This window comes from Ictidomys tridecemlineatus, chromosome 11, assembly GCF_052094955.1.
Source record: "Ictidomys tridecemlineatus isolate mIctTri1 chromosome 11, mIctTri1.hap1, whole genome shotgun sequence".
NCBI lineage: Eukaryota > Metazoa > Chordata > Mammalia > Rodentia > Sciuridae > Ictidomys > Ictidomys tridecemlineatus.
The window spans coordinates 3398418-3424561 of NC_135487.1; the positions used below are offsets into that span (position 1 = coordinate 3398418).

Here is a 26144-nt window from a genome sequence, read left to right on the forward strand (position 1 = left end):
AATAAATAAAATATAGGTCCATCAGAAGCTAAAAAAAAAATTTTATTTTTTAATGTTCTACCCATCTGGTGCCAACCCCTACCCTTGGGCATCATGCACTACTGCCTGTAAGAGGGTATCACTCCAACACCTCTCACCCCTCAAAAGAATCATTCCTTTAGCCTTCCTTTTGGATCATTCCTGTCGCCATCTAACCAGTCTTCAATATCTCTCACCTTAAAAAAGCAAAAGCAATCCCTGGACTTCAACCTTCCCCTTCTGTTACCCCTTTTCTCTCCCTCTACACAAAGCTTCTTGGGAGAGGTCCACAACATGAGCAGTGGGAACATTGGGTTGAGGGGATAATTCTGTAACTGGGTCTGCACTGTACTGACGCCCACATGATTTCTTTTTAAAAAGCACTTTGCTGCTGATGCAGTGGCACATACCTGCAATCCCAATGACTCAGGCAATTGAGGCAGAAAGGTCTCAAGTTCGAGGCCAGTCTCAGAAATTTAGCAAGGCCCTAAGCAACTTATTGAGACTCTGTCTCAAAATAAAAAGGGCCACAATATGGCTCAGGGGTCACCTCTGCTTCAATTCCCAGTATCAAAAAAAAAAAAAAAAAAAGCAATTTGCCTGTAGCCCTGCCTGGCTGAAGTTTATAGGACATGTTACATTCCTCAGCAACCTGTTATCTGCAGAGGGAACTCAGGTCTCAAATACTGATTAGAATAGAAGCTACCCTGCCAGCTGGGGAGACTTTTGTGACCCTCAAACAATCCAGTTCTCAGAACTCAGGGAGATAAGGACAATTCCCCCTGGTCATAAAATCTGTAAGAACAGGTTCCAATTAGAATCTGTCAGCATGGGCCAAAGTGACCCCAGCTGCTCTAGACCTTTACCATATGGACTTGAAAGTCTGATGCAGCCAGGCATAGTGGCACACACCTGTAATCCCAATGACTCAGGAAGCTGAGGCAGGAGAATCACAAGTTCAAGCCCAGCCTGGGCAACTTAGTGAGACCCTGTCTCAAAATAAATTAAAAAAAAGACCTAGGGGCCATGTGCAGTGGTACAAGCCTGTGATCTCAGCGGCTCAGGAGGCTGAGACAGGAGGAGCACAGGTTCAAAGCCAGCTTCAGCAATGGCAAGGCACTAAGCAACTCAGTGAGACTCTGTCTCTAAATAAAATACAAAAATAGGGCTGGGGATGAGGCTCAGTGGTTGAGTGTCCCTGAGTTCAATCCATGGTAACCCCCACCAAAAAAAAAAAAAAAAGAAGAAAGAAAGGCCTGGGGATGTAGCTCAGTAAGGGGTCTCATGTTCAGTACCCATCACTGCCTGTGGTTCTCTAGTGTGGCCCTCAGCTCTACCCGCTGCCACCTACCCTCTGTCACACATCCTTATTATTTTCTTCAGGGTATTTAACACAGTCTGTCAGTATTGGAGAGAGAGAGAGAGAGAGAGAGAACTTGTATTTGTGTGTTTGGCTAACCATGGCTGGTATGTTCCCTTCTATGTCCTGCTGCCTGCTACAAATCTGGTCCATGATAGATATTCAATAAATACTAGACAAATAGATGAAAACATAAATGGATGGACTAAATAAAGAAACCTGAGTTTCAAGAACACCATTTCCACCAAGTGCTGTGACATACACCTGTGATCCCAGCAACTCAGGAGGCTAAGGCAGGAGGATCACAAGTGCAAAGCCAGACTTAGCAACTTAGCAAGCCCCTGTCTCAAAATAAAAAAATAAAGGGCTGGAGTAGTAGCAAATACTCAGTGGCAGAGTATTTGCCTAGCAGGTGTGAGGACTGGGTTAGATCCTTAGCACCACATAAAAATAAAAAAGTGAAGGCATGCTGTCCATCTACAACTACACAAAAATTAAATAAAAATTTAAAAATAAAATAAGAAGAGCAGGGATGTAGCCCAGTGGTTAAGCACCCCTGGGTTCAATCTCCAGTAAACCCATGCCACTACTCCGCCACCCCCACCCTGCCAAAGAAAAACAACACCACTTCCTACTGGGAAACTGATGTGTCATTTATTTACAAAGCACATACCTAGTTTGTATATCAGCTCCACCACCTACTAGAGTTAACATTTTCTACTCTTTAAAGTTATCAGGATTAAATCAGTTAATACCACTGAAAATACCTTGGCCAGCAAACATTAGCCATTGTTACTATTGTTATGACTGCAAGCGTAAATCCAGCCTGGGTTAGGGAAGGACCTTAAAAGAACAGGTGGTTTCAACCTAGCATTTACTTTCATCTGCTGGCAAACGCATCCTTCAAAACCCGGCTGGAATATTAGCTCATATTTTTTCCCTCTAACTATTTATTAAACTTTTATTGAGCACCTTCTGTGGTCAGGCTGGTTGCAAGAGGTGCAGAAACAGGGGCAGCTTTCAGGGATAACACAAGATAACTGAGAATGAGGAAAGGAGGTAATGGGGCGAACAAGCATTGGCCATGCCATCGGAACAGAGGGCGCTCTGCTGAAAAGACAGGCAGTTCCCTTCCCCACCTCCCACCCAAATAAACCCAGCCTTCTTCTGGGAACTTGGCTGACAACGGGGATAAGGCCTTAATCATTCGGAAGCTCGGTGGGGGCCAGCCTTTTTTTTGGGGGGGGGGGTACTAGGGATTAAATCCAAGGGAGCTTTACCACTGAGCTACAAACCCAACCCTTTTTGTTTTGAGACTAGTTCTTCCTAAATTACTGAGGGTCTAAATTGCTGAGGCTGACCTGGAATTTAGGATCCTCCTGCCTCAGCCTTCCCAATCTCTGGGATTACAGACGTGCCTCCCCACGCAGAGCTAACGGGACCAGCCCCTCATTTGTGCAGTTCTAAAAGGTCGCTAACTTGACCAAGGTGGGGCTGGGATTCCAAAGCCTCTTGCTCCGCCTCCCAAGCACTGGAAAGCCTGTGGAGAAATGTTTGCTGCTCTCTGGCGCCCCCACTTGGCGATCAAGGAAATGGACCTGCAAGAACCCACTCTACTGGCACCTAGGCAGGGGGCCCCTGCACCCCTGAAGACCCCGCCAAGGTGTCCTCTCGCTGGCTCTGCGCCGCACTCCTGCCGCACTGAGTTCTGTCATTTCACGCCGGGTCTAGTAGAACCTCGGACCCTGGCCGGTCACAGTCCTTTCCAGCCTATGCGTCCTCCCCTCTCCTCCAGGCGGAGTGGCCCCGGGGCAGAGCTGCGGACCCGCCGGTGAGGTTTAGGCTCCTGCTGCGCCGGAGGCAGCACCACCCTGATGGAGGTGGGCCGGAGCACTGCGGCGGAGCGACGCTCAGTGCGCTGCGCCGAAGGGGCGTCGCCAGCAGGTCACCAGAAGGACAACGAGTGTGGAATTCCAGGGGTGGGAGTGAGGGAAGAGGGAGAAGTGAAGAGAGGCGACAGGGGAGAGTGCAGAGGAAGCAAAACCCAGTCCGGCTGCCTGTCCTTCCAGGGTCAGCGACTCCTAGGGAGGGCCACAGCTGCGAGCAGCGCTCCAAGCGCTGGGCAGCAGGGGCTGCCGGCGCGTGGCTGGACTCCTTGCCAGCCCTCTCTGTTGGTTCTCCCCGCGCTGGGCACTCAAGACCCTCCCGGGCCCTAGCAGCTCCCCGTTCCAAAACCACTGGACGTCTGGTAGGGTCCGCGGTAGGAGGATGGAGGGACCTCCAGGGACCGGCCCCGCAACCGTGAGGGCCGCAGCTGCGGACTTGCGCTGTCCTTGCAGATGTCGGGAGCTATCTTCACGCCCCTAGAGGGCCTAGGCGACCTGGACACCGCGAGCGGCCACCCGCTCGTGTGCCCTCTGTGCCACGCGCAGTACGAGCGTCCGTGCCTGCTGGAATGCTTCCACGACTTCTGTGCCGGCTGCCTTCGTGGTCGGGCTGTGGACGGCCGCCTGGCCTGCCCGCTGTGTCAGTGAGTGCCCCAAATCATCCGCGAAGGGAAAGGTTGGCTCTTCCTGGAGGGGAAACCCAGGTGAAGGAGGGCGAGGCTAGAAGTGGCTGGGAGAGGTTGCACCCTGCCCTGGCCGCCTTTGGGCCAGAACTTGCAGACTCCCCCTCTACACATTTTAGAAATCAGAATAATTGAGGCAGGGAAAGAATCATTTCTGAGCCCAGAGTTTCCACAGAAAGTCAGGAAGCAAGGTCAGGGCTGGAGGAGGGGTCAGGACACTTCCAGTAACTATCTTTATGGTCTCACAAGTCTTAGGTCAACATAACCCTTAAGTTGGCTCAAGTTACTGGGCTGTGCCCTAAATTTGCCCAGTGCCTTCAGAGGGTCCTCGTGGCCTGAAGTGGCTTTTTATGGTGGTGGGGACCCCATGGTATTTGCAGGATGGCCCAAGGGTGGGGGCTGGGTTAGGGTAAGAGCTACCTGCTGTATTTACAGCAGACGTCAGGCCGAAGTACACCCCACCCCACCTCCTGCTGCAGCTGTTTATAGCTCCATCCTGGAATGTGAGGGGGGAGGTGGGAGAGCATCCTGGAAGGGGTGCTGGGTCTTGGCTGCAGCCTCTCCACAGACACCAGACCGTGGTGAAGGGTCCCAATTGGCTCCCACCAGTGGACCGGCTGCTGCAGTTCCTCATGGACAGCTCCAGGGATGGCGTGGAGGCTGTGCATTGTGCCAACTGTGACCTGGAGTGCAGCAAGCAGGCAGGGGCCACAGGGGTTGGGGGGTGGGGGAGCAGTGGGTGCCCGGGTGCTTGGTCCTTGAAACATACACCCAGCACATTCTCAGAGGACAGACCACCAGTAGGTGCTCCAACCCCCCCCACCTTGGACCTGGAATAGGGTCCATTTACAATAGGGAGACTGAGTTCACAACAAGGGAGCTGAATGAATAGCCCATAGTGGCAAAGGTTGAGGTCATTCCGTTTGAGGAGAGCTTACAGGTCCCCAATTCAGTGGAGTTGTGAACTGGTACAGAAGGGTGGTCCAGTTCACAGGCCTGTGGTACCCTGAGGACAGTAAGCAGTTTGGAAGGGATAGTTGGCAAGGGACGTTTCTGCCCTACCCCAACCGACAGAGCTGGAGGCCAGCTTCTAGCCAAACTGAAAAGGGTCCTGAGAGTCTGGCCTGTGGAGGCTGGACAGCCCTGAAGGGGAGCAAGCTCAGCCTTCTAGGAGTGAAATCCCAGGGCATGCTGGGCAAGGGCTGCGATCTGTGTGACCCAGAAGTGCAGGTGATGGGAGGGAGGTGAGGGAATGGGGACAGGCAGAGCCTGGGAGGATATGGCCTTGAATGCCAAGGTAGGAGTGGGGATTTGTTCTGTCATAGCCGTCCCTGAGTCCACTGCCAGGACTGCAACCCAAACCCTGGACACAGCCCTGGGCTGGGGGTGGGGGCTGGGGGTGGGGTGCCTGCCCTCCCCTCCCCCACTAACTATAACTCCAGAAGGCCAAGGTGTGTTCTACCACTTCACCACTATTGAGGGAGTCAAGGGGGGCTTGTAAGGTCAAAGCCCGCCCAGCCATCTTCCTTGTAAAATATTTTACAATGCACTTTCTGCCCTCCCCCACCCACCCTGCCACGGAACTACCTCTGGGAGCCTCTTCTACCTGCTCCTTCTTGCACCTACCTGCTTACTTAGCCTCTGAGCCTCAGTGTCCTCATCTGGGACCTGGGTGTATTAGGTAGACTGCTGTGTGGGAATCACAAGAAAGGGCTGCATTTAGCCTCGCATCTGCCCCAGGCTGGGACCGATGCTAGCGGTGTCTCTCTGCGGCTGTGGTTCCCTCGCTGGCCACAGTCCGCAGTCGGCTAGAGCGCTCCGTCTGAACCAGCGCTGGCCCCCAGGACGCCGAGACCACGTACTTCTGCAACACTTGCGAGCAACCCCTGTGTGCGCGCTGCCGCGACGAGACGCACCGGGCACGCATGTTCGCGCGCCACGACATTGTGGCCCTAGGCCAGCGCAGCCGCGACGTGATCCAGAAGTGCAGTAAGCGAGGCACGACCTGGGGACCCCGGGCAGGGGTGGGGTGGGGTGGGGTGGGAGGCGGGCACCGCCCAGAGCGCTCAGCCTCTGCCCCGCCCCCGCAGCGCTGCACGCGGAGCCCTACATCATGTTCTCCACCGACAAGAAGTCGCTGTTGTGCATCCGCTGTTTCCGGGATATGCAGGGGTGGGTAGCGGGCGGGGGGCTTCCCTCCTGGGCCGGGGTGGCCAGAGCAGGTGTGATTCGCTGCCTTCCGCAGGGAGAGTCGAGCCCACTGCGTGGACCTGGAGTCGGCTTACGTGCAGGGCTGCGAGCGGCTGGAGCAGGCCGTGCTGGTAAGCGGGGCTCAGTGGCCCACGCGAGGGGGGAGCGTGCGAACGTGGGGGTGTTAAGAGGCTGAGGCCCCCTCTCCCCAGGCCGTGAAGGCCCTGCAGACAGCCACCCGGGAGGCCATTGCGCTGCTGCAGGTCATGGTGGAGGAGGTGAGGCGCAGCGCAGCTGAGGAAGATGCCGCCATCCACACCCTCTTTGGCAGCATGCAGGTGAGGGATGGAGGAGGACTGGCCGGTGGCTGCCACCGCCTTATAGCCCCATCAGCCCCAAGCAGTTGCCCACAACACGGAGAGGCCCTGGATTCACTTGTAGAGTTGTCATCAAAGCAGGGCAGCAGGGCTTGAACTTCTCTTCTAGGAGCTAATCACAGTTGCCTGGAAAGTTCCAGAGGGACACCAGGGTTTGCCCTAGGCTGGTGGTAGTGGTGGGGAGTGGTCTAGGAAGATTGCACCCAGGAGGTGACATTTAAGGTGAGGGTACTTGGGCTCTCAGCCAGTGGGTGGAGAGATAACCAGTCTTCACTATCCAGACCACAGGGCAGGGAGGGGGTGAATCAGCCAGGTGAGTGGTGGGCTGTCTCCCCCAGGACAAACTGGCAGAGAGGAAAGCACTGCTGCTACAGGCTGTGCAGAGGTGAGTGGTGGCAGTCCCCTCACACCCTGGCCTCCATATACCCAGCTCCAAGCCTGGGCCTTTGCAGGCTTTACCCTAACTGGGGAGCAAAACATCAGGTGTCCACCAGCAAAGGAGAGTGGGTGCTCAGGACACAGGGAAGGACCTACGGAGCTGGAGGGGTGATGACACTGCAGGTTCTGGGACCCTTGAGGTGGGGTGGTCAGCTGTCCTGTCGGAGACTAGGCAGTGTGCCCTTCCCCAGCCAATACGATGAGAAAGACAAGGCCTTCAAGGAGCAGCTCTCCCACTTGGCTGCTCTGCTGCCCACTCTACAGGTAAGGGAAAGGCTGCGGGGTCAGGCGCTGGGGCATAGAGGGCCCCTCCTCCCTTGGCCAGCCACCAGGCATCTTCCCCTTTGGCAGGTTCACCTGGTCATCTGCTCTTCCTTCCTCAGCTTGGCCAACAAGGCTGAGTTCCTGGACCTGGGCTATGTGAGTCTCCCAGTTCCCCAGTCTCCCCTTCCCCACCAGAGCCAGTCCTGCCACCTGCAGGCTGGGCTTGCCTCTCCCTCCTCCACTCTGTCATCCACCAACCCTTTAGGGGCCAGGCGAGTCTCTTTTAACAGGACAATGATGCTGGACATGTGGTGCACACCTGTAATCCCAACAACTCAGGAGGCTGAGGCAGGAGGACTGTAAATTCCAGGCCATCCTATGCAGTTCAGTGAAACCCTCTAAAAAGACTAGACTGGAGGTGTAGCTCCCTGGTGGAGTACCCTGAGTTCAATCTCCAGCATCCCCAATAAATAAATAAATATCTGCTGGAGCCCTGCTACCTTCTTTCCTATGGATTTGGTGGAAGAGTTGTCTGGGCCAATCCCAGAATAGGGTTGGGGTCTCATAGGACATCAGGCAATATGCTAAAGTCCCTCCACCTCCCCTCTTCCTGCCGGCTGGCGGCCCCCTCCCTGCCACACCGGCTCAGCCTGAGCCCCCTCCCGGCTCCCGCCATAGGAGCTGATGGAGAGGCTGCAGAGCATAGTCACAGGGCCGCATCGCCTAAGACCAGCGCAGAGCAGCAAGGTGGGCACGTGGTTCTACTGGGCCTGGGTGGGAGTGGGTATCCCTCAGGGAAGGGGAGGTCACCTCATGACAGTTCTGCCACCCAGATCGCCAGCGACCACCATGCAGAATTCGCACACTGCCTGGAGCCACTGCTGCTGCTGGGGCCACGCCCGGCTGCGTCTGCCGCCAATACGTGAGCATGACCTAGGGAGCTGGTGCCTGGTCTCCAGCACCAGCACCAGCACCCAGCGACTAGATTGTCAGTGAAAGGCTTTGCACGCTCCTTGCCTCCTCAGTCCTCTCAGTTAGGTCGGCTCTCCGCTGGGTGTCTAGGTGCCATGGACCCTCCACGCAGGAGGGCTATTAGAATAGATGGGAACGAGGTGGGACTTCCCCTCCGCCTCCTGTAGGCAGCCCTCCCCCCCCCCCCAGGCTGGAGCCACTGGGGCTGGGTTGGATATTGCATGGGGATGGGGGTGGGGGCTTGGAGCCAAGGAAGAGGAGATAAGATAAATGTGGGAACTGGTGTGTGTGGCCTAAAAGCCCCAGAGAGCGGGAGAACCTGGTGTGGGCTCAGACTTTCTCTGCCCAGCATGGCAGTGAGCACACTGGTACCCCATGCCCCTGGGAATGCAGTGGGACTTGCCCTCCTCCCACATTAACACCGCATCTGAGAGGACCTTTAAAACCTACCAGCAGGGGCTGGGGGTGTGGCTCAGGGGTGGCCTGCTCCCCTAGCCCAGGGGAGGCCCTGGGTTCAATTCTCAACACCACATATAAAATAAGAGAACAAAAATAAAGGTATTGTGTCCAACCACAACTAAAATATAAATATAAAATATAAATTTAGCAAGGTACTCTCTCAAAACAAAACATAAAAAGGGCTGGGGATGTGGCTCAGTGATAAGCACCTCTGGTCCAATTCCCTGGTACCAGGGGAAGAAAATCATAGATGTCAGTGTCACTGGGTATGGAATGTCTTTCCAGAATGTCTTTCCAGAGCTGAGTGGTTGTGCCCTGCGTGGGGTTGACAGGGTAGTGGAGCACCGGCACCCTGGAGGCAGGGGAAGGGAAGAGCGGCACTGCCTGTCTTGCATCCACACTGGCTCTTCCCCCAGGCTGGCAGGGGGTGCAGGACCCAAGGTGCTGATGGGGCCCAGATGCCCCTCCCCAGTGAGAAAGACGCCAGGGTCCCCAGTCCAGAAGCCCACGCTGCACCGCTCCATCAGCACCAAGGTGCTCCTGGCTGAGGGCGAGGACACTCCCTTCACAGAGCACTGCCGCCACTATGAGGACTCCTACCGGGTGAGGGGCTGGGGCCCTGCAGGGCCCTCCTTGTAGTTACCCCTCCAGAGGGGCTCCTGCAGTGACCCCAGCCCTCCTGGCCTCTGCATGCAGGGGCTGCAGGCGGAGGTGCAGAACCTGAAGGACCAGGTGCAGGAATTGCACCGCGACCTCACGAGACACCACTCCCTCATCAAGGCCGAGATCATGGGGGACATTCTGAGCAGGTCCCTGCGGCTGGACGCACGGATCGCCTCTGAGTACAGCTCTGTGGAGGGCATGAGAGCCATCTTCCAAGAGGTAGCTCTCCCTAGGAACAGGGCTGCAGCCCTGCCTGTCAAAAGAACATGGGCTACCCAAGGTGGGGCAGGGAGGCGGGGTGAAACAGAGCCTGGCCTGCGGCTCCTCCAGACTCCCACGTAGCAGGTTCTGGAACCTGGAGTCTTGGCCACAGGAATGACATGGGCCCTGCTGGGGAAACTGTACGGCTCTGAATGGCTGAGGTAGAAATGCCACCAATGCCACATCTAGCATCTCACTTGTCTCTTTCAGATTTGGGAGGAATCCTACCAGCGAGTAGCCAATGAGCAGGAGGTTTATGAAGGTCCAGGAAGCTGGCCACTAGTGAAGCCCTGTGCGGCAGCTGACCCACCTGCTAGCGGGGAGCTAGTCAGACACTAACCAGACTTACACACCTGCTTCTCCCCTGGGGGCTTGGCTTGGCCTCACACCTGCTAACAGGCCCACGTGTGCATGTAAGGTCAGGAGGCGGTGAGTAGGATGTCCCACCAAGTGCCCCACCCACTCATTAGAGATGACCATTCAAACCGTTGGGGTCTTTAGATGGTGCTGGGCTTGAGTTTTAGAGTCTAATGCCAGCAAGACCAACACTCTGGCCTTGGGCTCCACAGCCCAGCTCCATGACCTTCTCCAGCTGAAGCAGGAGAATGCCCACCTGACCACCATCACCAAGCAGATCACACCCTATGTCCGCTCCATCGCCAAGGTGAAGGAACGGCTGGAGCCCAGGTAAGGCCAGCGGGTGTTACCAGGGCACTTCAGCATGCATGTGGATAAGGTGACATACCTCAGAAGGGCCCTTTTCAGGACAGTCAGCAGGCAGGTAATCAGGGTTCTGGACAAACCAACCAGCTGTTAGATAGCTGCAAAAATGTGGTCATAGTAAGTGGTCTGCTCAGCAGGCACAGGATGGCTCCCGGCAGCCCTCAGAAGTAGGTGGAAGGACTAGCATTGTGGCTCAGTGGTAGAGCGCTCACCTAGCGTGCATGAGGCACTGGGTTCAATCCTTAGCACCACATAAAAATAAAATAAAGATATCGTATCCACCTAAAATTAAAAAAAAAAATAGTAGTAGTAGGTGGAAGCAGAAGGAACAGCCAGGTGCAATGGCACATACCTGTGATCCCAGTGACTTGGGAGGCTGAGGCAGGAGGATTGCATGTTTGAGGCTATACCCAGCAAAATTAGGCCCTCAGCAACTTAGTGAGACCCTACTTAAAAAATATAGGCAGACAGAACATCTTGAGAGTGTCATATCCAAGCAGCAGACATGAAGGAGGGAACAGGAACTTCATCAGCACATGTCAGGACAAGCGAGGTCTGGAGCAGGCCCCTCTCAGCACTGTAGGCAGGCATCAAAATGTGTGCCAGGGGGCTGTGGTGGTGGCTCAGTGGTAGAGTGCTTGCCTAGCATGTGTGAGGCACTGGGTTAGTTCTCAGCACTGCATATAAATAAATAAAAATTAAGTTCCATTGACAACTAAAAAAAAAAAAAGCATTCTGTGCCGGGATCGATAACGCATGCCTGTAATCCCAGTGATTTGGGAGGCAGAGGCAGTAGGATAGCAAGTTTGAACCAGCCTGGGCAATTTAGTAAGACCCTGTCTTAAAGTAAAAACTAAAAGGGCTGGGGATGCAGCTCAGAGATAGAGTTCCCTGGATTTAATCCCCAGGACTGGGATTGAGGAGTGGCACAGAGATCTTCATGTGCCCGTCTCTCCTTCACGCAGCCCCAGGTGCACAGGTGCACAGCTGGGGCCTGGACTCTCTGCACCACCCTCCTGGATCCCATCTGCCCTGCCCTTGTCTCATGTGCCCATTTCCTTGGTCATGTTTGGTGGAGCCCTTCCCCCAGCAGCTTCTGGAGAATGGAGGTTCAGGAAGCACATTTTGGACAGCACAGGTCTTAAGATGTCTCTTTTCCACCTCACACTTGACTGATGGTTTCACTGAGTCTTGAATTCTAGACTGGAAATTCTAGACTGGGAAGGACTTTCCTTTGAAAGCATTGCTTGATTATCTTTTAGTTTCAAAGGATGTTTTTGAAAAGTCTGAAGGCATTGCTTCCTAATCCTTGTAAGGTGACCTACTTATTCTCTGTGGAAGCTTGTAGAATCTTCTCTCGTTCCTGTGGCCTAAATTTCACATTGCCAAGAGTCTATTTCCATCCATTGGTTTAGATGTTGGTATATTTGGTGTATGTACTTGGTGTCCTTGGGTACTCATTCTGGAAATTCATGTCCTGTTTTGACTTTTTTCTTCCTTCCTTCCTTCCTTGTGGTACTGGGGATTGAATCCAGGGGCACTCTATCACTGAGCTACATCCCCAGCCTTCTCATTTTTTGAGATAGGTTATCACTAAATTGCTGAGGCTGACCTCAAACTTGAGATCTTCCCACCTCAGCCTCCCGAGTCATTGAGATTAGAGGTGCGCACCACTGCACCCTGACATATTTCATTTTTAATTAGTTGGTTTCTCCCCTGTTTCTCCTTTTGGAATTCCTGTTGTTGGATGTCAGCCCTTCTTTTTACATTCTCTGTCTTATACTTTCAGTGGGATTTACCTTCTGACAAGCTGATTGTTTCTAGCTTGGTTTTAATTCTAAGAGGATTTTTCCTACTCTAATTCTTTCTCCATTGTATTCTTTTTTTTTTTTTTTTTTTTCTGGAGACACTCTCTTACTCCTCTGAAACTGATAGGTAGTTGTGTTTTTTTCTTTTGGAAGTTTTATCCCTAATGTCTTCTCCACGTTACTTTTTGTTTGTTTCGTCCCTGTCTCCCACGGTCAAGGCTCTCCTCGGATGTCGGATGTCTGCTCGGTTCAGGAGTGAGTGGGGCTGGAGGCACAGCGACAGATGGAAGCTCTGGGCACACTGTAGCTGGTGCTTCACTGGAAGGGGTCTGCAGGGTGGCTCAGGGGACGTGGGGTGTGTTCTTGTGTTTTTGGAACGCCCAATGTCAGGTTCTTTTCCAGTCGCCCTCCTGGAGGGCCTTTCTGTGGAGTTTTGTATACATTCCATTTAGTCCTGGCTTTCTGTTTACTTCTCAGCTGTGGCTTGTGCCCTCTAAGAATTAACTTTCAGACTTCTGCACAGTGAGAAAGAGCTCAACTCTCACCAGCGCATCCTATCTGGGTCCCACCCTTACTGTCGAGAGGTCCTGAGACTACTAGTTCCCTGCCTCCTGAGGGTTCTCGTGGTGGGCCGTCAGTGCACAGCTGGCCCTGGGTCTGATGGCCGGCTTCTGCCATGTTGGTGTCCTCTCCTGATTGAACCCAGGCTCTCGAGTAAGCTGAGCACATGCTGTAGTGCTAGCTACACCGCCAGCCCAGCATCCCTGGCTGTAAAGCCCCATCGCCAGGCAGATGACATCCCACCCCCACAATCCCTCCCAGCACCGTGCTCTCCTACTCCACACTCACCTCCAACTGCCTCCTCCCTGGAGTCTCGGCCTGGATGTCTAAGAGGCATGTCAGCTCAGAAGAGTGGCCAGCAGGACTCTTGGTGTCCTCCCCGCACACACCAGGCCTGTCTCCTTATCTCCGTCAACAGTATCGCACACACTCAAGGGATGGCAGGAACTCCAACAAGGCAGCTAGGAGATTTCCTGACTCCTTCTCACTCACCCCATTTCCAACCAGTCTCCAAGTTTTGTGGACTAAACTCTCCAGTGCAGTCTTCCCACTTTGATCTCTTCTGACCAAATACCAAGCCCCACAGCCAGGCATCCCTTCAGCATGCCGTTCAGCCAGTGATCTTTTGGGTTTTTGTTTGTTTTTTGGTGGTGGTGGGGTACTCAGAATTAAATCCAGGAACACTGTACCACTGAGCCACACCCCCAGCCCTATTTTGTATTTATAGAGACGGGGTCTGAGTTGCTTAGCACCTTGCTGTTGCTGAGGTGAGCTTTGAACTGGAGATTCTCCCCACTTGCCTCAGCCTCCTAAGCCTCTGGGATTACAGGAATGCGCCACTGCACTAAGCTCTTTTTAAAAAAAATTTTTTAAAATTTTATGATAGGGTCTTGTTAAATTGTTGAGGCTGGTCTCAAACTTGCAATCCTCCTGTCTCAGCCTCCCGAGTAGCTGGGATTATAGGTGTACACCACTGTGCCCAGCCAATGATCTTTTGAGTCTATTATTCCTACCACCACAAGGCCTGATAGCTCTCCCAGGGGCCCTTTCCTGTCCACCTCTGACCATGTTGGCCCCTCACAACACTATGGTCACAATGGCCTTTCAGTTCCCCCAAAGCTAGACTAGCTCTCACTTCTTGGCCCCTGATGAAGGTTCTTACTTAGGTTGTCCTGAGGTTCTCCTCACTCGGGTCTCAGATGGAACGTCAGCAGAGGCCTCCCAAACCACCCTGATTAGAGCAGGAATTGCTCATTGTCACTACACTGCCTGGCCACTCTGCTTCTGTCCCACCTTGAGGTACCTCCCTAAACAGCAAGTAGCTTCACAAGAGCCAGGCCTGACTTCCCGTCTTCTACTGTCACCTGTGACTTACTGGGCCCTGGAAAACCACTGGGCCTTGGTAACTGTTCCAGGGCTACAAGAGGGAAGCTCAGGTGGGCCCTGGAGCGTTGGCTTAAGCTTGCTTTGGGTGCCAAAGGCCTGGAGCCACGCAGTGGGCTGCCTCTGTCACCTCCCAGTCTTGGTGCCCGTGTCTCTCACCCAGGTTTCAGCTGCCTGTGGATGAACAGTCAGAGACTCTACAAAGCACGTATGATGGCAGCAGGAGTAGCGAGACCCTGGCCAGGTAATGCAGGTCTTCCCAGCCCAACAGTGGCAAGGAATTTGATGTCAGAGGCAAATGCAAGGAAAGTGGATGGGCTTCATCGCCCCGTGGGCCAGCTCGCCACCCATCAGCTCTGTGGCCTCAGCCAGATTACGGTTTGTAAAAAAGGTCAGGGAGGCTTTTAACTTGGATGGGTGCTTAAACCAGTGACTTCCTAGATGATACATGGGACTTTGATAGGACGTAACACAATGATAAATGGCCTAGGGAGCTGCCTGCATTCCCTTACACCACCAAGGGCTGCAAGCTTTACAAGCGACTGAGGAATGGCTGAGGAGGATTGGGTGGTGTCACTCTCCTGGGAGCCAGTGTTTGCCTAAATACTTGCGATGCAGAGACAGAGTGCAGTATGATAGGTCACAGGCTGGTTTTAGTCACAGGTCAGGGGAAGTCTAGCAATTAGCTGAAGTGTCTAGAATTCTAGTGTGCTTGGGGACAATGCAGAGACGAGTCCCACCCTCCCCTGCAAGGCTTCAGGGGACCTTGGATCCAGAGTTCACTGCCAGAAGTTGCTGAAACCACCTGAATATGCTCATGTTTGGGCAGCTAACCACCTTGTCCTGGGGAAAGGCTTTCACTCTGAGAATCCTTGATAAGTCGCAGGCACTTCTGGGTGTGAGACGCAGTCACCTACTGGGGACTTCCAAAAGTTTTCCATTGTGAAATCTTTGGACAGACTGGACACCAGTGAAGTAAGGGGAGCAGAGTAGATGAGCTTATGTTAAATTGTTCCTTTAGGAATGATCCAGGAAGTGCCGTGGAGAAGGGAGAGAAGACCTCGGAGTCCAAAGGAAGCAGCAGGGCTCTGAGTGGCGTCTCAGAAGATCCTCCACTGAAGAACCGAGACCATCTCAGATCCAAGCAGAAAAATGGGGATGACCTCCCCACATGCAGAGAGCAGCCAACTTAGCCCCATACAACCAGCTGGACTCACAACGAACACATCGAGACTGGGACACTTAAGAAAAGGTTGTTCTCATTATGGTCACTTCTTTCAAAGGTGACACTTGATTGAAAAGTAAAGCCAGGCTAGGCTGCTGCACTCCTCCGTGTTCCCAGGGCACAAGCTCACATGGGGATGATTTTCCACTCCTGGGGGGACACGTCCAACCAGCAAACACGCTGACTGCAATGCGCCTTGCTCAGCACCGCTCATGGTGCTGGGGCTGAGCCCTGTACTCTGATGCCATCTGTTTTAGATAACAAGACTCTATCAGGCACAGCACCCACTCTGCTGCCAAGGAATCCAGTTTCTCCTGCTACACAGCCCACTGTAGACCTGGTGCAACCAGAACGTTCCACCCAGTAATCTGAGCAGTGACTCACAACATGGCAAGGGCAGAGGTTGTGAAGCTGGGACGGCCTCTGGCCAGCCCTGTGCAGATTTCCACTTTACACCTGGGGCTTTCCCCAGCCACCTTCACTGTCCTTTGTGCCTCTCGTGGCAAGGAAAGCCCAGTGCAGCAGGCCGTCTCCCAGCAGTCTCTCCCAGCCAGCTTCCATTAAGCACCCTTCTTAACGAGTGCTTAACAAAACCATCTGTGAGACTTAACATTCAAGTTTGATGCCCAGATAGTCACATTTTAGGCAAACATTCAAGTCGATTCCATGGTCTCAACTGGAGGCCTGCACATCCATAAAGAAATACTGAAGTCCACATCCCAAAGGAGCACAAACCTGCATGACAGCCTAAGGCAAGAGGAACCCGTCCTTAGGAACTGGGCAGAGGCAGGACCTCGGAGCAGGCCAAGGAGGCACAGCCGGCCTGACCTGATGCCGGCAGCTCCAGACCTCCCTTAACCAGGTCATCAGAGGTGTGTGATCACCTCCTGCTTCCACATCCCACACAATCACACTGTCATCTGTAGTGAAATCAAGTACAGTTTTATTTATTTAAGAATTGGAAAGAATAATCAGTATCTGTGAAAGAAAATCCAATTGAAAATATTTAAATAAACATTTCTGCATGTAAAAAGAGTAGAATAATTACTCTGTAAGTCCCTCTCCTTGTGACGGGATGGGCTGCCTCCCTCAGGCTGGCGGGATCTTCCAGGCCCAGGACAAGCAGCCACAGAGCAAGCGCTTCCCACCACTCAGAGAGGCTGAGGTCTCTAGCCCTGCTGAGCCACTAGGAAAGCAAACTAGGGTGGGTGCAACTACCTAAGGCAGTGAGAAAGTGCAGAGGGAACAGGGGCTCACCGTGCCTGTGCAGGATGTGACCAAGGAGCTCTGGCTGAGACCTCACCAAGTGACACGGACACAGCTCAGTGGTCTAAGAACGTTTTCCTGTCATACCAATCCCCGGTTGGTAAGTAAGTGAGCCATCAATAAAGCATACTTTCTAGGCTTAAGAAGCAGCTCGTGCCAAGGAGGGACACCAGGGACACGCCTCAGGGGCTCACCTTCTACCTCTTCACCAACTTCAACTCTCCTCTGCTCAGCAGCAGCCTGCAGATCTCATTTTATGCTGTTTCAAAGAAGCTTTCTTTCTGTGCAGTACCCATTCTTCATTTAAGAATATCCACTTTCAAACTTGCAAAGAAATCTGACAGTTTCTCAATGTGAGGAAACTGGTAACATGGCCTTTACAGCAAGTACCTGAAAAGCCTTTGCTCATTGACCTGATTCTCTGCCACAGGCCTGTCACTGCTACATTTGAAAAAATAATCTCCAGATCACAGCAGCAGGCAAGGTCAACTCACAGTTCACCTTTCATCCCTAAGCAATGGCCGTCTCCTGCCTGGGATTACAGTGAGGGTAGGAGTCCTCTCACTACCCATACCACAGAAATTACTCTTTAAAATAGGACGTAGTCAGCCTCCAGTGGTGTGAGGCAGCATCACTGTGGAACCTCAAGACCTAGGATCCTTTGCTCCTGGGCCTGGCAAGGAGGCAGGCTTCCTGCCCTCCAGCAGATGGATGCTGACATCAAATGCCAACACCCAGCCTTACCACCTATACACCAGGGGCCATCATTAGCTGCTCTCCATCCATCAGAAACAACCTCGCGGCCCCTAAGGGGAATGGAGGCTGGGTCCAGTCTTGCTTAAATGCAGTGAGAAAGAACTTTCCCTTGAAAAGCTGGCGATGGCTGCCAAAAACCCAACCACACCCTTGTCAGTCTGTAGTCCTGGTAAGTGTGGTCTGCAAAAGCTGACGGCCTGACTCAGGGTCCCAGAATTGAGTGCAGGCGTACCGTGCCCTGACAGACATGGTTCCCACCACAGGAACTCAGTGCTGCTGCAGCCGTGGACTTGCCAGACGCCCTGCCTCACACCCTGCCGTGAGGGCCGCGGTTCTCAGACCAGCAAGCATCATGCTGGTAATCGACAAACCCATAAGCCTCTTTGGTATACCTAACAACAAAAAAATTAAGCCATGAGATCTAGAAATAAGTAACATTTCTGAGCTGGGAAAATGCTCTTTTGAACACACACTTTAGGTTATGTGCACAGCTAACCAAATCCATCTCCACGTAGCTCACACTGTATAATTTCATTATGTCATCCCTCTAAGAATTAAAAATGTTCAACATTGTTCTTCTAAGTCCTCACAACACCCCTGTGAGGTAGGTGGTATTGACCCCATTCTGCAGATGGGGAAGTCTGAGCATGGGTTCAGTGGCTCCTCAAAAGCCATGCGGCATAGTGGTGACCGAGCAGCGCTCTGGGCACACACCAATGCCACCTTCACATTCGTGCTTCATTAGCACCACTACAAACTGCCAGGAAGGATTTCACAAGGAGACCAAGTTCCTGTCCAGTCCAGGACTAGACAAAGGTCTCACCTCTTAAGGCTTTGAGGCTTGACTCAGAGAGCCAACTGCTCTCCCCAGACTTGCAAAACAAAAACGCTGACTGAACCTCACTTGTGAGGATCTGCTTTACAGAGGATTTTTGAGTTGCTTTGCCTGAATTTGCAGTTGTAGGTGCTGCTAAAACCTTTTAGAAAAGATTGCCTGACGCAGCACAGGGAAAAATGTAATTTTGAGAGGAAAAAAAAAAAAGTTTCACAGATTTACATTGAAACACAAAAATACAAGTTATTAAAATGAGAATAAAACCACAAATAAAACAGCAGTATTTCTCAGTGTTTCACGATGCCTTACACAGAGCAGGCATTCAGTAAGCACTTCTTGGAGAAGGGAAAAATAAACACATCTTTGACTTGCCTGTCACCATAGCAGGAGAGCAGGAACCAAAACTCCAGGAAAGCCCAAGGACCCACAGTCCCTTGGCCTGGGGTGCCCAAGGTCACACAATGCTACACAGCCAAATCAGAGAGGGCTGTGCCTACTTGCTGCCAGATCAAAGCTGGAACTAGAAATACCAAGTAAGCTCCTTTGAATTTATGCTGCTATTTATAAAAAATAGCTTGTAAATACGATTAAATGTATGAAGAGCCAAAGTGTCATATAAGGAAGTATCATTAGAATTATATAGATGTTCATGCATAAGGACAGAATAAAGAGGTTAAAGCTGTGCTGTTGTTTGTGTTAAATTAAAGGTTTTCAACACATTTTTTAATGCTGATAAGCAGCGACACACCCACCACTGTTTCTGCGGCAGAAGCTCTGCAGCAGCAGCATCCGCCTCTCCTGGGGAGACCTGGGACAACGCAAATACACTCTGGCCTCAGGGCACCGGACTGTGGCCTGGATTCTCACCAGGGCACTTGAGAAGGGGCACGGATGAATATTGCTGTAGTTTGTTTCTTGTTCATTGTTAATCTATGTCCTGCCTTGATTCAGCAAAAGAACGGATTGCTCCAGGGGGTCCTTTGGTCCTAAGGCCTTCTGACCATTTGGTCTTGGGGTGACATCCAGAAGAGTAATTAGTGACATACAAAATGATTAAGAAAATTCATTCCTCAGGGGCCAACTGAAAGCAGTTTTGTCCTGGGCTACATGGGGCCAGTGGCCCGTGGTCCCTCGAGGCCCCCGCCCATCATAGCTCCACCTTGACTCCCTTTATGAAAGGCAGACCTGTGGGCACCCTCTTTTTATACTCCAGGTACTCCTCTCCAAAGAAGTGAATCAGTGATATTTCTTCTTCCTCTGTCCGGTCACGGAAGAATCGCCACACTGTCAGGGCATAAACGACACCGCAGATGGGGTTACACAGCATCACCTGGCAGAGGAAACACCGATGTGACCAGGGTTAGAGAGGTTCTACACCCCAGACAATACCCTAAGAATTTCTCTGAGGACTGAACCCAGGGCCTGGCAAGTGCTAGGCAAGTGTTGTACCACTTAGCTCTATCCCAAGCCTTATTATTTTGGGGGGTGTGGGTACTGGGGATTGAACTCAGGGGCACTCAACCACTGAACCACATTCCCAGCCCAGCCCTATTTTGTATTTTATTTAGAGACAGGGTGTCACTGAGTTGCTTAGCACCTTGCTTTTGCTGAGGCTGGCTTTGAACTCGTGATCCTCCTGCCTTGGCCTCCCAAATCTCAGCTGAGACTACAGGCGTGCACCACTGCACCTGGCCACCATTATTATTTTTTGAGAAAGGGTCTAAACTTCCCAGGTTGGCTTCAAGTTTGTGATCCTCCTGTGTGAGCCTCCTGAGTAGCTGGAATTACAGGAGCCACCTCCTGGCTAGGCTTGTTAAGTAACTCCCTGCTAACAAAACTCTGTTGTTACAGAACAAAGGTAAAGAAATGAACCCTGGGCTGGGGATGTGGCTCAAGCGGTAGTGTGCTTGCCTGGCATGCGTGCGGCCTGGGTTCGATCCTCAGCACCACATACCAACAAAGATGTTGTGTCCCCGAGAACTAAAAAATAAATATTAAAAATTCTCTCTCTCTCCTCTCTTACTCTCTTAAAAAAAAAAAAAAAGAAAAGAAAAGAAATGAACCCTTTTGCAGTAGTGACATTACCTATTGAATTGATTTTTATTTAGTTTTTACTTATAATAAGCCAGGGAGCACATGTTAAAGGTTCCAGCTTCCAAACTTTCCACTCTCATCCCAGAGACTCTTTAAATAATGTTAGGGTCTCAGGGAGCCAGGGTATCATTAACAGAAATTAAACTACTTTCACATTAGAACTCACACTCATCAGGTGAACATGGTGACACAGGTCTGTCATCCCAACTACTCAGGAGGCCGAGGAAGGAGGATTGCAAGTTTGAGTCCAGCCTGGACAACTTAGCAAGGACTATTTCAAAATAAAATAAAAAGGGCTGAGAATGTAGCTCAGTTGTAGAGTGCCCCGAGTTCAATCCCCACACCACACACAAACACACAAAATAAACCTGACACTCTTCACTGCAGCATTCTGCATAGACTTTTCTGTAACTCCTCTAAGGTAAGAAATCTAAAAGTTACAAAGAAAGATCAACCTCTTGGATTTTGATACTCAGGCCAGGGTGATGGACATCATCCCACACCTGGCCAGAAATACAAATTTTTAAAAGAAATGCTACAAGGCTACCTGCCCCTACTATACCCTGGGAATCAGCTGTATGGTCCCCTCTGACCAAACATTGCCAAGGAGATTCCTGGGGGCCCTGACTGCACTTCCCCAGACAGAGTGATATTCCAAGCACTACTGTCTTCATCTTCATTTCTAGAACCAAAAGTGCAGGTCAAGAGAAAGCCTGAGACGGAATAAGCCTCCCTGGCTCTCATTAGCCTAACACAGTACCTTGGCCTCATTAAGACCCACTTCTGGTGAAACCCACTGAGCTGCCACAAATGGCCAAGTGCACTCACTCCCTCCACAAAACCCACTTCTCCTCACCTCTGACACACTCCAGATCTAGGTTAGAGAGAGAGGCTATGGTGGTGGTGATGGTGGATCAAGAGTCAGGAAAGGTTTATAATGCTCAAATTTTAGTACATGATTAAGACCCCTAAGGACTATAGTTCTCTTGATTTTTATTAAGTTACTACTTATAATAAGCCAGGGAGCACATGTTAAAGGAGACAAACCACCTTACAAATACACTAAAGAGAGTGAATTATATGCTTTGAATGATGAGCTTTATAGTATATAAATCATATTTTAATATTTAAAATGTAAAAAAGTAATTAAAGGTGGAGCATGCTGGTCCACACCTGTAATTCCAGCAACTTGGGAGGCCAAGGCAGGAGGACTACAAAGCCAGCCTCAGCAACTTAGCAAGGCCCAAGAAACTTAGTGAGATCCTGTCTCAAAAACACACAAACAAAAATGGGCTAGAGATGTAATTCAGCCATAAAGTACTCTTGGTTCAATTCCCAGTACCAAAATGAAAAAAAAAAAAAAAAGTAAATTAAAGGATATCAGTCTCATATCTGATACCATACCTACCTGAGTCCCAATACTCCAGTAAAACCACCCCACGTAGGAAGGGTGCCGGAACCATGCATACACTCCACTTGTCACCAGAGTGTGGGTGTCTGACTTTTCATTCTGCACCACGTGGTTGAAGTTGGAGCCAGCTGTGAACATGGCAGCCTTCCTCAGGCACTCTCCAAAGACCACCATCAGCAGCCCCATGGTGCTGAGCCAGGTGATCTGCTTCAGTTCTACAGAGAGGCATGGGGTACAAACAGGGAGTGAGAACAGTGGGCCACTGAGCTGTCTCTTCACTGATTAAATTCACCAATTTCCCCAAGGACAGACCACTAGAAAACACACCTTGGGCAACTAGCACTTGTCATCACATTAACAGCAAGTGAGGGGCTGAGGTTGTGGCTTGGTGGTGGAGCACTCGTCTAGCATGTGTGAGGCACTGGGTTCAATCCTCAGCACCACATAAAAAAACAAATAAGTAAAATAAAGATATTGTGTCCATCTACAACTATAAAAATGTAAAAAAAAAAAAAAAAAGTGAATGAAGGGCTAGGGAAACAGCTCAGTGGCAAAGCACTTGCCTAGCATTTCTGAGGCCCTGGGTTTAATCCCTAGCGCATGAAAAGCAAACAAAATAAAAGGAGAATTATTGGGGCGGGGGGAAAAGTGAATGAGGCCAGGCATGGTGGCACATATCTATAGTCCAGCTACTTGAGAGGCTGAGGCAGTAGTATCACAAGTTCAAGGCGAGCCTCATTAACTCACAAAACCATATCTCAATAAAAAAAAAAAAAAAAAAATTTTAAAGGGGCTGTAAATGTAGCTCAATAATAGCACACCCCTGGGTTCAATCCACAGTACTACAAAAAGTGAATGAATGAAAGAGTGAGTGATAAGAAAACACGCTCCCCTAAACTACTATTCATCTGTTTCAAGGGCCAACAAACCAACTGTGAGGCAGTTCTCCCCTCCTAGTTAATAAGTTATGGGGGCTCTCACCCCCTGGCCACTTGCTCTTGTCCTCTCTTGGGGACAAGTACAGCTGGGAGAAGCAGAGAAGGGTCCAGTCCGCAGCCTGACTTCAAGAGCCGTATACACTTTCCTCCATCAGCTATGGGATTTCAGTTTCCGAGGAGGCTTCGGATGTGGAGGTTTTGCTAACAAATCTCCTTGTGAAATTTCTTGAGCCACAGACAATGAACAGATCCAAATTTCACCTGACTGCAAAGTTAGGATTAAATCATCAAGGTGGGGATGTCATTTTAGCTGTTGAACTACATTATGCAGGATTTAAAGCAAAAGGTCAACACAGCCTCAATTTGAAATCCAGAAGCCCATTTCTCAAGCACAGCTTGTCCTTATAAATAGCTTAGTGAGGACAGAGGGCTGGGGAGAATCGCTCAGGGGAGATTAGATCTAAAAGGTGAACCAATGTCACTGTCCTTGGCCCACAGGGAAGCCATCCTTCTCCCCTCCAGCAGGAAAAGTAGGGCACACTAACCTGGCCAAAAGATATTTTCAAGTGTGAATTCTATCCAAGAAGAAAGAGCAGCCACTGTGTACTCCAGACTGTGATTCAGAAGAAAGGAATCCAATGACAGGCTTTTGGGATTATTGACAGCTGTCACTAAGTATTCAGAATAGTGGAATAATGACAGTGAGCACACATACCTATTAAAAAAAAAAAAAGTAAATTGGGGTGCGAGAAACAAGTTAGCATTCAGTAAAAGTACAGATCTGGTTCTGCTACACTGTCCCTAATTCTACCACTGTGCTACATCTGTGTCCCTCCTCTCTTTTTTAGTTTCATTTTTTGGGACAGGGTCTGGCTAAATTGCCTAGGGCCTCACTAAGTAGCTGAGGCTGGACTTGAACTTGTGATCCCTCTGCCTCAGCCTCCCAAGTTACTGGGATTACAGTTTGGCCACTATACCTGGCTGCTCTTTTTGACTATCAAACAAGAAATCCATAGGCGAAGGAGGCATTATGGGCCCTTCTGTTCTTTTAAAATGACAATACCCATTTTAAAATGAAAAAGGGAAATATCAACAAAAAGTAGTGATTTATGTTGGAAATTAAATTCAAGAAAATTAAATTAGTTCCAGCAAAGAAGGATTAGATGGATCGGTATAGTGATAAAAGGAGATAAAGCTTTTTACCTTGAAGCTAGGGTTCATATCCAGGTCAGAGACTAGAAGGCTCAAGGGACTGAGAGTGTAGGGGAGACACAACACTGGCCATAGGATGCATTAGATGTGACCTAACAGACACTGGAGCTGGAAAAGGCTTAGGAAGTCCAGCTGGAGCCCTGCCCCTTCCCTTCACCAAGGACCTAACCCTCATCCAGGAAGGGCCTGTTGCCTTACTCAATGTTGTCCCAGTGTAGCAAGTGTGGGTGAAGGCAGCTCTGGGGAGGGAGCCGCGTACCTGTTTCTGCAACAGAATCAACCAATGGGTGAAGTTTACAAGGTCTGAAACCTGGGGATCTAGGTGGAAGCCAGAAGGCTTCATTTCCACAGAACCCTAAACAGCCTTCTGCCAGTCGAGACCAGACATGACTGAGGAAAGGCCACTACTGACCCTGTACTCTGTCTACCGTTGCCTCAACACCATCATTCCCAAGTACTTCTTACCAGCCAAAGTGATTCCAGGAAGACTGGCTAAAACTTAGCAGCACACCGCAGCCAAACACAAAGCCAAGGAAACAAGCACGGATGGCTATCTGAAATGGACCCAAAAGAAGCTCAGTCACTGGCTGTCTCAGAGCCCAGACCCAGGCTGCCACTCTTCCTGAGATAAGCAGGCCACCAGTGAGACAGACAGCCCACTCACTCAGAGGTTAAGGGGGTGAAGCAGGGCCACCTGGATTCAAATCCTGCACCTGCCCCCTCTGGCTGTGGCCTTGAGCAACCAATGTGGTCTCTGGACCTCAGTTTTCTCCTTTACACCAAAGGGACGACACTAGGACCTGCCATGTAGGACTGCAGTGAGATTATCCACCTAAGAGTAACTGGCACACACATTTTGGCTCTAGTCACTATTACTATCACCGCTACTATTATTCCGGACTCCTGGGAAAGAGCTTAAACCCAGCTGAGACCCGCGCGGGTGGCCGGGCGCGGAGGTAGGTCTTGGACGCCCCACTCCGGAAACTCTGGGCCCAGTCCCTTCAGGGGCCAGTGCCCCCGACCTGGCAGCAGGAAGACTCCCCACCTCGCATTACATAAAAGAGCCCGTGGGCTCGCTCCCTGCGGCAGGTGTGTATGGCAGGAGCTGCAGTAGGACACCCACGGGCGGCGAGGAGGGGCCCTCGGGCGACCTGAACGCGCCGCCGAGGAAATCGTCCGTGGGAGGCAGGCCTGGCCCCGGAGGGGGCCCCGGGCCCCACCCAGACCACCGCCCCGCGGGTCCGGCCCGCCCCGGCCCCCGCCCGGCCGCACCTGGTAGCGCGGCGGCCGGTAGAGCAGCAGCAGCAGCGCGTTGAGCCCGGCCACGTAGAGCGCCAGCCCGGTGCGGCCCTGCAGGCCGGCGCGCGTGAGCAGCGGCAGCGCGAGCACCGAGGCGCCCAGCAGGAAGGTGGCGAGGCTGAGGCGCGCCTCGGAGCCCGGCGGAGCCCGCGCCGCGCAGCCCGCCATGGCGCAGGGCGGCGGACGAGCCGGCGGCGGTCGAGCGGGCGGCGGCGCCGACAGTAGCCGGGGAAACCCGCCGGCCGCGCCTGCGCACTGCGCCGCCGACGCCGGCCCGGGAAGGGCACTGCCCGGAGCTGCGCGCCGCCCGCGAGTTCTCGCGAGAACACCTCCCAGAGCGGCCGGTGGCCCGAATTTGGCGGGAACGCCCCGCCCCTCCGGCCCCGCCGGCCCCGCCCCGCCGGCCCCTCAAGGACTTCCTGGCCCTGTCCGAGCGGCTGCGAGCTGATCGGGAAATGCCGCGGCGTCGGTTAGAAGGTGGCCCGCCCCTCAAATTCTTGAAATTAGAAGGCCGGCCCCGCATGGTCCCTAGACCTACCTCCGCGCGCGGCGATCGGCGCGGGGCCCGCCCCCTCCTCCCCCCGGTGGCGGGAGTGCACTGGGTGGGCTGCAGCGCCTGGAAAGCACGATGCAAAACTTGACCGTGAGATCCTGACTCACCCGGGGGAGCCGCGCGCGGAGCCTGGGAAATGATGGAATGGAGGCTAACGTTATGTAACTGCAAACACCTTGAGGTGCCCCCGCTCTGGGCCGCTTCTCTTGCCCTTGTAGGTTTTTGTAGTTTCCACCCCGTCAACGATGACCATATATTACTGTTGAAATAAGAAATTACCCTTCTCGTTTTATTGTTTTTGATTGACGCATCATACTTGCCCATATGTGAGGTTCCATGCAGTTTTTGTTCCTATCTACCTTGGGTAGGGATCAACTCAAGGTGATTAGCATATCCCTCCCTAAACTTTTATCAATTCCATTCCTCTCTTCTATTTTAAGGTTTGTGGTGTGTTATTTATTGTTCAGTACCTTCACCCTGCTATGCCCCAGAACACAAGAATTACTCCC

At 51.8% G+C, this 26144-nt stretch overlaps 2 protein-coding genes across 27 annotated transcripts; one reads left to right on the top strand and one right to left on the bottom strand.

The window, feature by feature from the left end:
• The first annotated feature begins 2928 nt into the window (after positions 1-2928).
• Rnf207 (ring finger protein 207) lies at positions 2929-16304 on the top strand. 23 transcript variants are annotated; one of them, XM_040287820.2, is made up of 18 exons: positions 2929-3041; positions 3174-3258; positions 3718-3908; positions 4516-4648; positions 5792-5945; positions 6038-6119; positions 6193-6268; positions 6335-6475; positions 6853-6899; positions 7144-7216; positions 7304-7372; positions 7895-7963; positions 8050-8138; positions 9064-9250; positions 9344-9529; positions 9782-9833; positions 10141-10258; positions 12321-14203. In XM_040287820.2, exons 2-18 carry the CDS (start codon positions 3253-3255, stop codon positions 12604-12606), a joined length of 1959 nt encoding a protein of 652 aa, XP_040143754.2. In that variant the 5' UTR covers positions 2929-3041; positions 3174-3252; the 3' UTR covers positions 12607-14203. The 23 variants fall into 23 exon arrangements, 19 of the variants coding, with proteins under 19 accessions (XP_040143754.2, XP_077881242.1, XP_077881245.1 ...); XM_040287825.2 differs by lacking the exon at positions 12321-14203 and adding exons at positions 14210-14290; positions 15068-16304 and having other exon boundaries at positions 2950-3258; XM_040287826.2 differs by lacking the exon at positions 12321-14203 and adding exons at positions 14210-14290; positions 15068-16304 and having other exon boundaries at positions 2953-3258; positions 5792-5936; positions 6350-6475.
• Icmt (isoprenylcysteine carboxyl methyltransferase) lies at positions 16198-25338 on the bottom strand. 4 transcript variants are annotated; one of them, XM_078025127.1, is made up of 6 exons: positions 25056-25338; positions 24249-24337; positions 23117-23286; positions 21631-21848; positions 20389-20493; positions 19179-19412 (listed from the first exon to the last, which is right to left on the bottom strand). In XM_078025127.1, the coding sequence occupies exons 1-5, from the start codon at positions 25248-25250 to the stop codon at positions 20434-20436; spliced, it is 732 nt and encodes a 243-aa protein (XP_077881253.1). In that variant the 5' UTR covers positions 25251-25338; the 3' UTR covers positions 19179-19412; positions 20389-20433. The 4 variants fall into 4 exon arrangements, with proteins under 4 accessions (XP_077881254.1, XP_077881251.1, XP_077881253.1 ...); XM_078025126.1 differs by having other exon boundaries at positions 19328-19458; XM_078025128.1 differs by lacking the exon at positions 20389-20493 and having other exon boundaries at positions 16198-19412; positions 25056-25337.
• Between the last annotated feature and the right edge of the window lie 806 nt (positions 25339-26144).

Excerpts from the sequence above, each read along its gene's own strand:
- Rnf207 (XM_040287820.2), top strand. Across the intron at positions 7,217-7,303 it reads CTCTGCTGCCCACTCTACAG|GTTCACCTGGTCATCTGCTC; the intron begins GTAAGGGAAAGG and ends CCCCTTTGGCAG. Across the intron at positions 10,259-12,320 it reads AAGGAACGGCTGGAGCCCAG|GCTCTCCTCGGATGTCGGAT; the intron begins GTAAGGCCAGCG and ends CCCACGGTCAAG.
- Icmt (XM_078025125.1), bottom strand. The coding sequence starts at position 25,250 with ATGGCGGGCTGCGCGGCGCGGGCTCCGCCGGGCTCCGAGGCGCGCCTC. Across the intron at positions 23,287-24,248 it reads TCCTGGAATCACTTTGGCTG|GTATGTGTGCTCACTGTCAT; the intron begins GTAAGAAGTACT and ends TTTTTTTAATAG. Across the intron at positions 21,849-23,116 it reads TGAAAATATCTTTTGGCCAG|AACTGAAGCAGATCACCTGG; the intron begins GTTAGTGTGCCC and ends GCCTCTCTGTAG.